This window comes from Arvicola amphibius, chromosome 10 (genome assembly GCF_903992535.2).
Source record: "Arvicola amphibius chromosome 10, mArvAmp1.2, whole genome shotgun sequence".
Taxonomy (NCBI): domain Eukaryota; kingdom Metazoa; phylum Chordata; class Mammalia; order Rodentia; family Cricetidae; genus Arvicola; species Arvicola amphibius.
Window position 1 is genome coordinate 83708875 of NC_052056.1, and position 12583 is coordinate 83721457.

General features: G+C 49.9%; 1 protein-coding gene across 1 annotated transcript in view; it reads left to right on the plus strand.

Annotated features, from left to right (window-relative positions):
• The window catches only part of Tmem132b (transmembrane protein 132B), a 197994-nt gene that overhangs the window by 24915 nt on the left and 160496 nt on the right, over positions 1 to 12583 (plus strand). Inside the window, exon 5 of the mRNA XM_038344456.2 lies at positions 848 to 994. Within this exon, the coding sequence (XP_038200384.2) occupies positions 848 to 994 (147 nt within the window). The remainder of the gene's footprint in view (positions 1 to 847; positions 995 to 12583) is intronic.

Sequence of the window (12583 nt, forward strand, 5' to 3'; positions counted from 1 at the left end):
CACCATGTGGGCCCCAGGGTTTAAACTCAAGTCTTCAGGCTTGTCGGTGAGTGTCTTTACCCACTGAACCGTCTTGCTGGTCCTTGCCTCTCTTTTTAATATCAAGATAAAATGGGCATACAATTATGAATTTCAAAGCCAGCGACAGAACGTGGAGGTGCGTGACAACAAGCTGTGGCATTTGTTAAAAGGCCAGGATTTATTTATTTGCTAATTTATTCTTGAGACAGGGTCTCACTATGCAGCCCAGTTTGGCCTTGAACTTGTGGCAATTCTGCCTCAACTTTCCAAATTCATAGTATACTCATAGAACCCACTGCACATGTTTTGGAGCACATCAGCATTAAAATTTGTTCTTAACTGGGGGGCAGGGGTGGCGCACGCCTTTAATCCTAACACCCAGGAGGCAGAGGCAGGCAGATCTCTATGAGTTCGAGGTCAGCCTGGTCTACAGAGTAAGTTCCCAAATAGCCAGGGCTACACAGAGAAGCCTTGTCTTGGAAAACCAAAAACATTTTTTTATACATTTATTTTGTATGTGTGGAGGTGGGCGCCTATGCCATGATGGTGTGTGGAGGTCACAGGAAAATTTGAGGGAGTCGGTTCTCCCCTTTCACCGTGTGGATTCCAGGTGCTGAACTCGGGTCGTCAGGCTTGGCACAAGTGTCTTCACCCACTGAGACATCCTGCTGTCCCTGAGATCAGTCTTAGGGAAAAGCAATTTATAGCCTCCCTTCCCTCCAGCCTCCAGGGAAGGGGATCTCCATGTGATACAGATGCCTTCTCCCATGGAGCTGGCCCAGGCGAAGCCTGTTTTCTTATATATCTACTTCCTTTTACGTCATAGAATCAAGGCGGCTGCGGGCGTGAAGATAACAGCAGTGCGGGTGAGCAACGAGAACCAGTGGGCGGTGCAGGAGGACATCGAGCAGGACGGTACACAGACCACGGCAGCCCTGTCCTGCGTGGGACACCACCTGGAAAAACAGAGCAGGTGAGCACTGTGGTGTGCTGGACCCTAAGCCGGTGACAGAGTAACACGCGTGGGATGGCGTGTGGACCTTCCTTTGGCCTCACCAGCCTGGTGCAGCCACCGCAGGGCTGCACTGCAGCCTGGACCAGCCATCCTTTCTGCGCAGTACATAGCAAGGTTGCCTGTCTCAAAAGCGACCCTCCTTCATTTATCACAGCTCTGAGTCTGATCACCGTGTCGTTGTTACTGCTGTTTCCGTGAAGAACCGAAGCTGAAACAGGGAGAATGAATCAATTAAAGAGCCAGAGGGAAATTACTTTTTAATAAGCAAGCAGGGTGCACACAACTACCTGCTAATTGTCTCTTGCTGCTTATTTCTTTAAAAATTATTCTTCTTATTATTGCATCTCTCTGTCCGTCTGTCTGTCATGGTGTATGTAGAGGTCAGAGGACAGATTTCAGGGGTTGGTTCATTCCTTCTCCCATGAGCCCTGGGATTTCAACCCAGATCCTCAGGCATAAGAGGCAACCATCTTTACCCACTGGAGCATCTCAGGCCCCTGGCTGTTTAAATGAGCCATTTCCGTTGCGTTGAGATCACTCTTGTGGGTAGGGCTCCAGAGACCAAGTCCAGGTTTTCACAGTCTTTTGTGGCTCAGAATCTAGGCTGGGGGGTTGTGGAGACACCACCTAGGTGGCAGAAGGTGGAAGGATTCCTGACTAGACAGTCCCTCTCTAGTCTCCGCCTCCACCTTCTTGCCCTACTGAGGGTACGTCTGTCTGTCTGCCAGTCTCCCACGTTGGACCAAGGAGCAGCACTGGACGAGTGGCTGCTGAACTCGCCATTGGCTCAGATGCCACCCAGTGTCACTTATCAATGTAAATCGTCCTGACCTCTCTTCTGTCTTCTGTAGCTTTGGGTCCGTTGAGGCCCAGGAGACACCCGGGCGTGGGGGATGAGTCAGTGTGGGTCATGAGTGGGGTCATGTGAGAGGTGGAGGCTGGTGGCAGGGTGAGCTTTTCCTGTGGACTTGCATGGCACATGCTGTCGCTTCTCATGTGACCTCAGCCAACCCCGGAGCCTTATTGTGCTGCCTTTGAAGGTCTCCCAGGAGGAGGAATGACTCAGGCCAAGTGGTTTGATGTTGGCTCTGACGTCTCCCATTCTAAACTCTTCAGTTACCCCCGCCTCCCCGGAGACAGTGGTCGTGGATGGAGCTTGGGCTGTGACATCACATGACCAGGGTTTCCCTGTATGTCTGAAAGTACCTGCTGGGTACCCTGGATCCTGAGTTGTTGATATTGGCTGAAGGGCTTCAGGTTGTAAAGCCACGGGTCATTCCCCCAAAGTGGCTGCTGTAAAGGGATTCGCCCGTCTCCCAGAGCAAATACAGAGGTGGCTGTTCACACAGCGGCACTCCGTGTGGCCTCTGGGGCATCTTCCAGCTGGTTTTTTCACGGTCACAAGATGGTTGCAGGGCTTCCAGGCATCACAGATTCACCCAGAAGTCTCTAAATACTGGAAAGGAGTGGAGTGTCTCCTGAACCAAGTCAGTTTGGTTTAAAAGATCCGAGTAACAGAGGCCCCCCTGCCTAGAACCAGGCTGGGCTTGGGTGCTGAACTTCTGGTGTTGTTCGCCAGCTGTGTAGAGGTGGGCTTCACTGCCAGGGCATGAGGGGAGGGCCGGGTGGTCAGTGGGCACAGTGGTCACACTCTTTAGAGGGAGGCTCTGCCCAGGGTTGTAGCTTGATTTTGTTTAGCACAGGGGGCTGGTGTGCTTATATCCACAGTGGGAGGGCGCACCTTCCTGTGGCCTGCATCAGAAATGGGGGCTCTGGTACCCGAGTTTCTCCAACAGTCCGTCTCTCTTCCCTGGCTCCTCTCTGGCCGTGCTTTCCTCTTGGGAGCAGTGTAGTGGCCAGGAACTCCCAGTGTCCCTCTGACCACCCAGTCACTTTAGGGAGCAGTTGTTTTTCCTGGTTAAGCCTAGCTATCAGTCCCAGGATGGTTGTCCTGGGCTCTTCTTGGAATAACTTGGATGGTACATCTACCCAGATTAGCTCAAACCGGGGTTTGGATCAGTGCCCCCAAGGGCTGTTCCTGGTTCCCACCTGGGACGTATAGTGAGCTTATAGCAATGGTCTCCGTGGCATATACTGAGGAAATAAATGCTTGCTTGGCAGTGGCTACGTTTTGTTTGTGTGTGTGGTATATGTGCACGCATGCGCACACGGAGGCCAGAGGAGGGTGCTGGCTGTCATACTCTGTCGGTCACTGCCTCATTGCCTTGAGACAGGATCTCTTACTGAACCTGACTGGTGGCCAGCAAGCCACCATGATCCTCCTGTCTCCACACTCCCACAGTGCTTGGGTTCCGTGCCCAGCTTTTTATATGGAGGCTGGGGATTCGAAGTCCAGTCTTTAGGCTTTTGCAGCAAGCTCCCTCTTGCCCCCTGAGCCTTCTCCCCCAGCCCAGGGCTGTGTTTCACATGGAAAGAAGTGTGCTGCTCCTCAGAAGTAGTGGTCACTTTTCGGTTTTGTGATTTTTGTTTATCCCCAGAAGAAATTTTAAAAATGCTACATAGAAAAGAGGAGGCAGTTTTGTGACTGAGAAGGGCTCCCATCCCAGTGACTTTTTATGCTCAATGTTTGAGCCTCACCCCTGCCCCTCCACCCGTGAACTCCAGGTTGAAGAAAAGCAGGGATCCCTACTCTAGCCTGGCAGTTTATACCTATGAATATCCTGCTAAAACCATTACATAATTGAATATCCCTCTGAAACCATTCCATAATCTAAATAAATAATTGCTTCTTTTTATGTGTCGGTCTCATTGTGGTACCAAATGAGGTGTGAAATACGGGCTCACGCACCGAGTCTGCCGGTGAACAAAGCGAATATATGACTATATCCCTGGCAGAACACCACACAGAACACTGTAATCTCCGAATTGTGACAACCTCAAGTGGAACTGAGGTTTTTAATAGGATATACTGTACCAACTGCCTGAAGTCCTGTGATAAGAACGAAAACGGTGTTGTGTGGGAAAGACCCAGCATGCTCTCTTGAGGGGGCAGCAAAGGTCTTCATTTGAAATATTTTAATGAAGGCTCCTGGGGAGGAGACATGAGCTGCCGAGGCACAGCCCGCAAGATAAACACCAGAGTTGCCAGCGGAGGAGAGATTGGGAAAGTAAGCAAATGTGGAAGTGTTCAGAACAGACAACAGGGATCCCGAGGAAATGAAAGGGAAATGAGGGACTGTGGGCATGGAGACCGTGTGCTCCCGGGGTCAGCAGGCTCTCAAGCCTCAGAAAATAGCGCCGTGTGTGTGTGTGTGTGTGTGTGTGTGTGTGTGTGTGTGTGTGTGTGTGTGTGTGTGTGTGTGTGTGTTGTATGTGTGTGTGTATGTGTGTGTTGTATGTGTGTGTCTCTCTGTGTGTGTGTTGTGTGTGTCTCTGTGTGTGTGTCTGTGTGTGTTTGTATGTGTGTGTCTGTGTGTGTGTTTGTATGTGTGTGTCTCTGTGTGTTGTATGTGTGTGTCTCTGTGTGTTGTATGTGTCTCTCTGTGTGTGTGTGTGTATGTATGTGTGTGTGTGGTGTTTGAACGTGCACATGTGTGTGTGTGTGTATGTAGAGGTCATAGTCTATGTTAAATGTTTTTCTCAATTGATATTCACCTTGCTTTAAGTTTTTTTTTGATTTTTTTTTTAATTTTATGTATATGGGTGTTTTACATGCATGTCTGTACACAGTGGGCATGCCTGGTGCCCTTAGAAGCCAGAAAACGGTATCAGAGCCCCTGGGACTGAGGTTACAGAGGGTTGTAATATAATGATATGGGTTCTGGGAATCGAACCTGGGTCCTCTGGAGTCAGTGTTCTTAACCACTGAGCCATCTCTGCAGGCCCCACTCTGCAGTTTGTGGGGGTAGAGCGTTTTCAAGACAGGGTTTCTCTGTGTAGACCCGATTGTCCTGGAACTTGTTTTGTAGACCAGGATAGCTTTGAACTCAGAGATCCACCTCCCTCTGCTTCTTGAGTGCTTGGATTAAAGGTGTATGCCACCCTGCTTTTTCAAGACAGGGCCTCTCACTGAGAGGAGTGCACAGAGTGGGCTAGGTAGGCTTGGCTGGTCAGCCAGCAAGTCCCAGGTGCCCCCACCCCATCTCTGCCTCCTGAGAACAGGACTGAGTGGGTTGCCATGCCTGACTTTTTCATTTGGGTTCTGGGTATCAAATTCCAGTCCTCATGACTGCATGGCAAATGCTTTACTGACTGAGCCACCTCCCCAGCCCTGATGGTTTTCTGTGGTCAGAAAACACATTCAGGGCCCATTATGATATAAGCCTTGCCACCCAGCAGAGCAAAGCCCTAGGCCCACAGGAGAGAGGATGGTGTGAACAAAACACTACATTGGGTTTCTTGCAACCTTACCCAAAGGCTAGAGAAATGCCAAGGCTAGAGACGCATCTATTTGAAAGTCCGGAACCAGGGTTGGGGATGGATCTCAGTGGTAGAGTGCTTACCAGTAAGCAAGTGTCCTGAGTTCGATTCCAGCACATGCCCTCACGGGCACACATTCGCATGCATGCACTTGCACACACATACATGTACGCATGCACGTGCAGAATTGAGCAAACAAATGTCCAAGAATGCTGGGTTAGGAGCCCTGCAACCTCCACAGAGGTCCTTTTGTCTTCTAGTGACTGGGCCGAGTTGCAGGGTTGGAGTTGAGTGAGCATTGACCAGGGTCTTTTGCACCCGGGACTCTGATGTCACACTGCTGATCAGATATTCGTCCTGGCTTCTGTGGTCATGATGTGAGGGGCCGGTTGAAGTGGGACTGTGGGATAGGATAAGGGAGAGGGACTGGGCACCTGGGGATGCGCTGTTGGCCTGAGATGGGGACAGCTGAGCAGGGGTCTTGGGAAGAACTTTCCAGGCAGCCAAAAGCAGGTGTGAAGGGCTGGGGTGGTAGTCTGTGTAGGCTGGACTACAACCAGTTCCCAAAGTCCCCTCTGCTTCCTGTGTTCCACCATCAGGTCCGGAAGCCCTGGCCACCTGCTGAGAGCAGGTTCGGGGTCTGAGGACAGGCTGTCACAGGGACAGTGAGTCTCAGCTCTCTGAAGCTTTCTATTGTTTACAGAGATGGACTTCTATGGAAGGCAACATGCTCTTTTGCATCAGGAGACGATAAACACCAACAGGAGAACAAGGCAGGGAGCAGTCCAGGACCTGGAAGGTTCCTTTAGATAGATTGGTGGAGGAGGGCTTCTCTGGGGGAACAGAACCTAGAGGAGGTGTGGAGTGAGTCACAGAGGGATGAAGGGAAGGCTTGGCCCTGGCCTCTAGGTAGTAAACTGTGACATGTTCAAGGGTCACTGTAGAGGTCAGGGACACCATTGTGCAAGGGGGCAAGGGTGGGGACACTTAGTCAGCAAGGTGCCAAGAGTGGCATTTTCCCAGAGCTTTGTGCCTTTTGAAAAGACCTTAGATTTTACTCAGGTTAGGCTGGGCACCACTGCAGGATTTTGAGGCCCAGGGTGGTATGACCTACCCCTCATTATGAAGGACCACTGGCCACCACAAGGAACAGGGCCCAGGGGACCAAGCAGGGGACCTGCTGTCATCCCTGAAACTTAATCAAAAAGGTGCTCATTGCTTTGGTAATGAGAGTCCCCTTCATACTGATGGTGACACAGGGGTAAAAAGCCATCACCAAGCCATATGTAAATGAAATATATGACTGTTTTAGTCAGTTCTATTGCTGTGAAGAGACACAGGGCAACTGTCATAAAAGAAAGCATTTAACGGGGGGTTTGCTTATAGTTTTAGAGGGTTAGTCCATGATCATCATGGTGAGAAGCAGGCAGACACAGGGCTGGAACAGTAGCTGAAAGCTTTATATTCTGATCTATAGGGGGCAGGCAGAGAGGAGGAAGAGAAAGAGTGGGTGGGTGAGTGGGTGGGTAGGTGGAGGCTGGCATAGGCTTTTGAAACCTCAAAGCCCAGTCCCAGCGACACAGCTCCTCAACAAGGCCACACCTTTTCCAACAAAACCACACCTCCTAATCCTTCCCAAGCAGATCCATTAACTGGGGATCAAGCATTCAAACTTGAGCCTCTGGGGGTCATTTTTAAACCACCCCAGATGGCTAAAATAAAGAGGGATGAATGGGCCAGCTCTGGGTTCCTGGGCAGAGAGCCGTCTGTCCTCTGGGCAGGAATTCTGGGGAGTGTGTCCGTGGATGGAAACTGAGGCTGAGGATGGGAAAGAGTCTGGAATGGAGAGGAAGGCCTGGAATGAGCATTTCCAGTGAGTGTCCTTGCTATAAGGAGCCTGGTGGTCACATGGTCCATCTGCTTCCTCTTACCTGATGCTATTACAGACTGCTGCTTCCAGGATGGTGGCTTTAGGGTACCAGCAACATCAGCAGCCGGCTGCCTCAGTGAGGCATCTTGTGACTAGCTGCAGAGAGGACCATAGTGGGAGAGTCAATAAGTGGCTAGTATGGATAGTGGCTTGAGACAGAAACTGTGGTCCACGTCATGGAATTCTTAGGACTCAGGTCTCATTTTAGATAACTCTACAGCCTCACTGTGGTTCCTTCCAGTTCTCTATGGAGAACTGGGGTGTAGCAAGGCTGGTGGGGTGCCTCTTTGGCTCTGCAACACGGGTCACAGTGCTCTGTTCTTCAGAACCCTGAGTGTGGGTAGCTGTGATGTGAATGGGCTGGGCACAGACTATTTGGGGAATTACTTTGGTTAATCCTGTGAGCCAGAGCGAGGTGTGATCTCCATGCTCAGCCAGGCTGGCTCCAGTCCCAGCCTGTGATTGGGGCACGTGTATAGCCCATGTTTTAATTGGAAGATAGCCACTGTAACTACATGGGTGGGGAGAGTGGAGCCAGGAAAAAGCTTTATTTTGTTAGAGGGCAACAAAGGGTTGAAGAGCCAAGGAAATGGATGGAATTAAGAGAGACTGGTGTTAGAATGTGACAGGTGACAAGGCAGCCTGCTGGCAGAAGGGGCATAGGATGTGAGCTCCTCACCTTTGCATCGTAGGAGCACAGAGGAGGCGCTCACTTCCATTTCTAATGTATTTTAAAGGTTCACAGATAGATATTGGCCTAAAACCAACAGCGGCAAACCTTTTTCATGGGCACTCTGGGGTATGATCCACCGACTCGTATTCTGTCATGTTCATTCGTGGCTCTGGTGCCCAACTTAGCCCAGCTTCATCTCCACATCCATGAGAATTGTTTTTCCTCTATGTCTCAGTTTTGTTTTCCCGTGGCTGTGATCCAACACCCTAACAAAAGCTACTTAAGGGAGAAAGGGTCGGTGCTGGCTCACAGTTCAAGGGTAACGTGACTTCCGGGTAGTTCATGATGGGGAAGTCAAATGCAGGAGCATGAGGCAGCTGGTCATGTTGTATCCACAATCAGGAAGAAGAGAGAGAGCCATGCTGGTGCTTAGCTCACTTTCTCACAGTCTAGGATCCAAGGCTGGATGGAGGCATCTGATGGAGGGCCTTTGTCATGTCTTAAGTGAATGCTGGAGATGACACATCTAAGAATATTGTAGGATCTCCCAGGAAGGTCTACCAGGACATTTCAGAATGAGCCCCCATAACCTGCATTGTGTTGAACACACGGGTGTAGGTTCCTGAAGGGGCTAGAAGAGGGTGTCAGAGTCCCTGGAACTGGAGTTACAGGTCACTGTGAAACACACGATGTGGGAACCAAACTTGGATCCTCTGAAAGAGTAGCAAGTTCTCTTGACTGCTGAGCCATCTTTCCAGGTCCTTTTAAGCATTACAAACGTGTTTTACAGAGGGAGATAAAACACAACCTGCAGACATGGGGGTATAAGGTGCCTTTTTATAGAGTATCACAAAGTTGAATGCATAAGTCAATTTTTCAGGATACACAAGAATGGATCCCCATAGTCGGACTCTTATGGCCCAGCTGTCTCACACTCTTTCTTGTACTTGGCTTCCCTGCCACGATGGCCGTACCCCTGACTCAGGCCTGTACTCATGGCTCTTTCTTCTGCTCAGCTATGGGCTCTAAGTCCATGTTCTGCGTGTCTCTTCTCAGTGTCCAGGTTAGTCTCTTCATCTCTCTGGGTACCAGGTCACTTTTGGCCCTCCAGCTGGGTCCATCTCTAGAGCACAGCTACGCTTGGCCCTGTAATTTTGATAGACATGGGGTTTGAGAGTCACCAAGCTCTATCTGGTAGTTGGCAGAATTTAAACAAAAGCATCTAAGAAAGACTCAACAAATACCTTAATGTAGTTTGGTTTACCCATGGTTTTGTTTACCCTTCCCTCGGGAATGGTTGCTCTGGGAGATCACGGAATGGGAGGGCAGATGACCCTACTTCTTTGTTCAAACTCTGTTCTTTGGGCTGCCCATGATGGGGGTGTCCAGAGAGCTGTGGGTCTGAAGTTCTGCCATACTGTGACCTCAGTACCAGGAGGATGCTTGCTTCAGATACGAGGGTGGGCATTGGTGGTTCCCACTGTGGTTATTATGAACTCTTGTCGTAAACGACTCATGTGTGTTCTGTCTGAACACTTGTACTCCACTCTAGAGGTGGAGATGGTTTGCTCAGCTTGACACATTAGACCGCGTCTCATGGCACCTGCCCCAATTTACATTTCCATCAGCCACGGAAGAGGGATCCACATCCTCCTCATTCTGGGCAGATAAGAAAATAGTAGCCCCTATGTGAAAAAGAATGAGATGGTGACCAAAGCAGTAGCATGGAAGTAGCTGGAAAATGATAGAGGAAGAGCTATGACATAGCTTAGTATTAGTAGAGACCCCTGCCTAGAATCCCCCAGTGAGGGGCTGGGGTGTGGCTCAGTGGTAGAGACCCTGCCTAGAATTCCCCAGTGAGGGGCTGGGGTGTGGCTCAGTGGTAGAGCCCCTGCCTAGAATTCCCCAGTGAGGGGCTGGGGTGTGGCTCAGTGGTAGAGACCCTGCCTAGAATCCCCCAGTGAGGGGCTGGGGTGTGGCTCAGTGGTAGAGCCCCTGCCTAGAATCCCCCAGTGAGGGGCAGGGGTGTGGCTCAGTGGTAGAGCCCCTGCCTAGAATCCCCCCAGTGAGAGGATGGGGGTGCAGCTCAGTGGTAGGGCACCTGCCTAGCATGTGAAAGGCCCTGGTTTTTATTCCTAGGACTAATGGGGACACCCCCCCCCACACACATGGGGGGGAGGAGAGGAGCTGCTATAGAACGAGGAACAAAGTGAGGCAGAAGTCTTTGTATTTTGTTTAAAGGAATCACAGAAATATACATAATAAGCAAACACACAGGGACAGGAAGCTGTTTCATGGTTGTACCTACCCAGGTTGGTATGAGGGATAAGATGATGGGCAGGACTGTTAATGGAAACAGATTTTCCTTTTGGGGTGGTGAGAAAATTCTAGAAATAGAGGGGAAAGACATATCCCCAAAGTTACACATCCTGGAAGCTATTTAAAGCCAGTGACACACATACATTGCTGTGGCTAAGATGGTGAACATATTACCAAGATGGGAAATGACAACAGGGCTGGAGAGATGGCTCAGTGGTTAAGAGCACTGATTGATCTTCCAGAGGACCTGGGTTCGATCCCCAGCACCCACATGGTGGTTCACAGCTGTCTGTAACTCCAGCTCTTGGATGGAGATCCAGTGTCCTCCTTTGGCATCCGTGGGCACTGTGCTTTCCAGACCATTCCTGTCACCTTCTTTTGAGCGTGCATTCTTCCGGTTGGGTTTACGACTCCATCGCCGGTGTTTTGTGGGAGAAAAGCTCACACTTTTTAATTCCCCTGTTGTTGGGAGGCGGAATTAAAATTTCTCTTTTCTCGAAGAGTGATTCAGGTAGGAAATGATGGATGCGAAACTCTGTGGGTAAACATCGGCAGATGCTGGCATAGATCAGACGTAGTGATAGATCGGCTGTCGCTGGCATCTTGCTACAAAAGGGGAAAAAGTGGTATTTAATCACTTTCAGAAAATAAAGCAGGGATGATGGATTTGACAGCTTTTGGTGTGGAGTGACTAATTAGGGCCACTGTTGTTTTCCCTTAATGAAGGAGCCAGGGCCCCGTGTCTCACTTTTGATTGAAGACCTACAAAGAAAAGACATGATTGTTATTTTTTTTTTTTTTTTTGAGACAGGGTCTTGTGTAACCATGGTGGCGTAGGACTCACCTTGTATCCCAGATTGGCCTTGAACTCATGGCTATCGTGAATGCTGGGATTACAGGTCTGAGCCTCCATGGCTGCTGGAGTGGATGTTGTCACGTGTGTTCCCACTGTTGGTCCTGTTTGGAGGGATACACGTGATTAAATGGTGACAGTGGGTTTGGTGGTCAATGCCTGTGTCTGAGTAATCAGTCCATAGTCCATCCCTTACTTGGCTTGTCTCTGAGTTTTATTTTCTTTCCCCTTCAAGTTCAGACTTGGGACAGGGAGATGCCTTAGTGGTAAAGTGTTTGTCACAGGGACACGAGGACCTGTGTTTGGATCCCCAGAACCCATCTAACCTTGGACACAGAACCCCTGTCCACAATCTCATGGCTTCTATGGAGATGAGCCCATAGTACCCTGCCATTCACAGCAGCCAACAAGAGAGGTCCTGCCACAAGCAAGGTGGGAGACAGGGACTAACTCCAAGCTTGTTCTTTGACCTCCATCCACACGAGGGCCGTGGCACATTCGTGCCCACCTGAACTCACACACAATGTTTTAAAAATGGACTTGACTGGAAGTATAATCTCAGGAGTTTCTGGAAAATATTGAAGCTGACAATGCTGGATCAGGTGAGGCTTGAATTTGCTGAGGTAGCCCACTCTGAGCGTGTGTTTCAAATGAAGCCCAGGCTTGGGTTTGCCACTGTCCCCTCTGCTCCCTACTGTCCTCGCCCTCCAAAACAAATAAAAAACAAACAAGTAAACAAACCCAAACAAACAAAAGAACCTGGACCTGATGTTAGTCAGCCCCTTTTTTTTGCCCAGGAGCACTGTGTTTTCTAGTTACAGCACGGGGAGAGGTTATTTACCTTTTGCATAAGTTTCTTCAGCTTCAAGGCAGGGAATATTTTGTGAGATTCAATAAATGACCGTCCCCCCTCCCCATGAAAAGCATTTGCAACATTGTCTGTCGTAAAACAAATGTCCTGTGAGCCTCTCTGAAATTAACATTATTAGTATCCAGGTCTGTATCCAAAGGGGGCGGGAAGGTGGGCAGGGAGAGTGATTGTTTCCAGAGAGATGGGAAAGCGCTTCTCTTTGCAACAATGAAGCCTGTCCCCATGATTGATAAGCAAATAAAAGGTTTCCATTTAGAAAGAAACAATGGAGAACTGCCTTAGAAGCTAAGCACCGGGCCCCTTTGTGAGCAGCTGGAAAGGCTGGTCCCTCAGGCACCAGGCTGGGACCACTGAAGCTTCTCAGGGTGATGTGGAAGGAACTGGCACTGTCTAGGTCAAATGGGGCTTAAATGGGAATTCTGTATCTGGTATCTGGTGGTGGAAGTCAAATCAGGCAGGTGGGGCATGGTGGTGCCAGTACTCGGGAGGCAGAGGCAAGTGGATCTCTGTGAGTTCAAGGC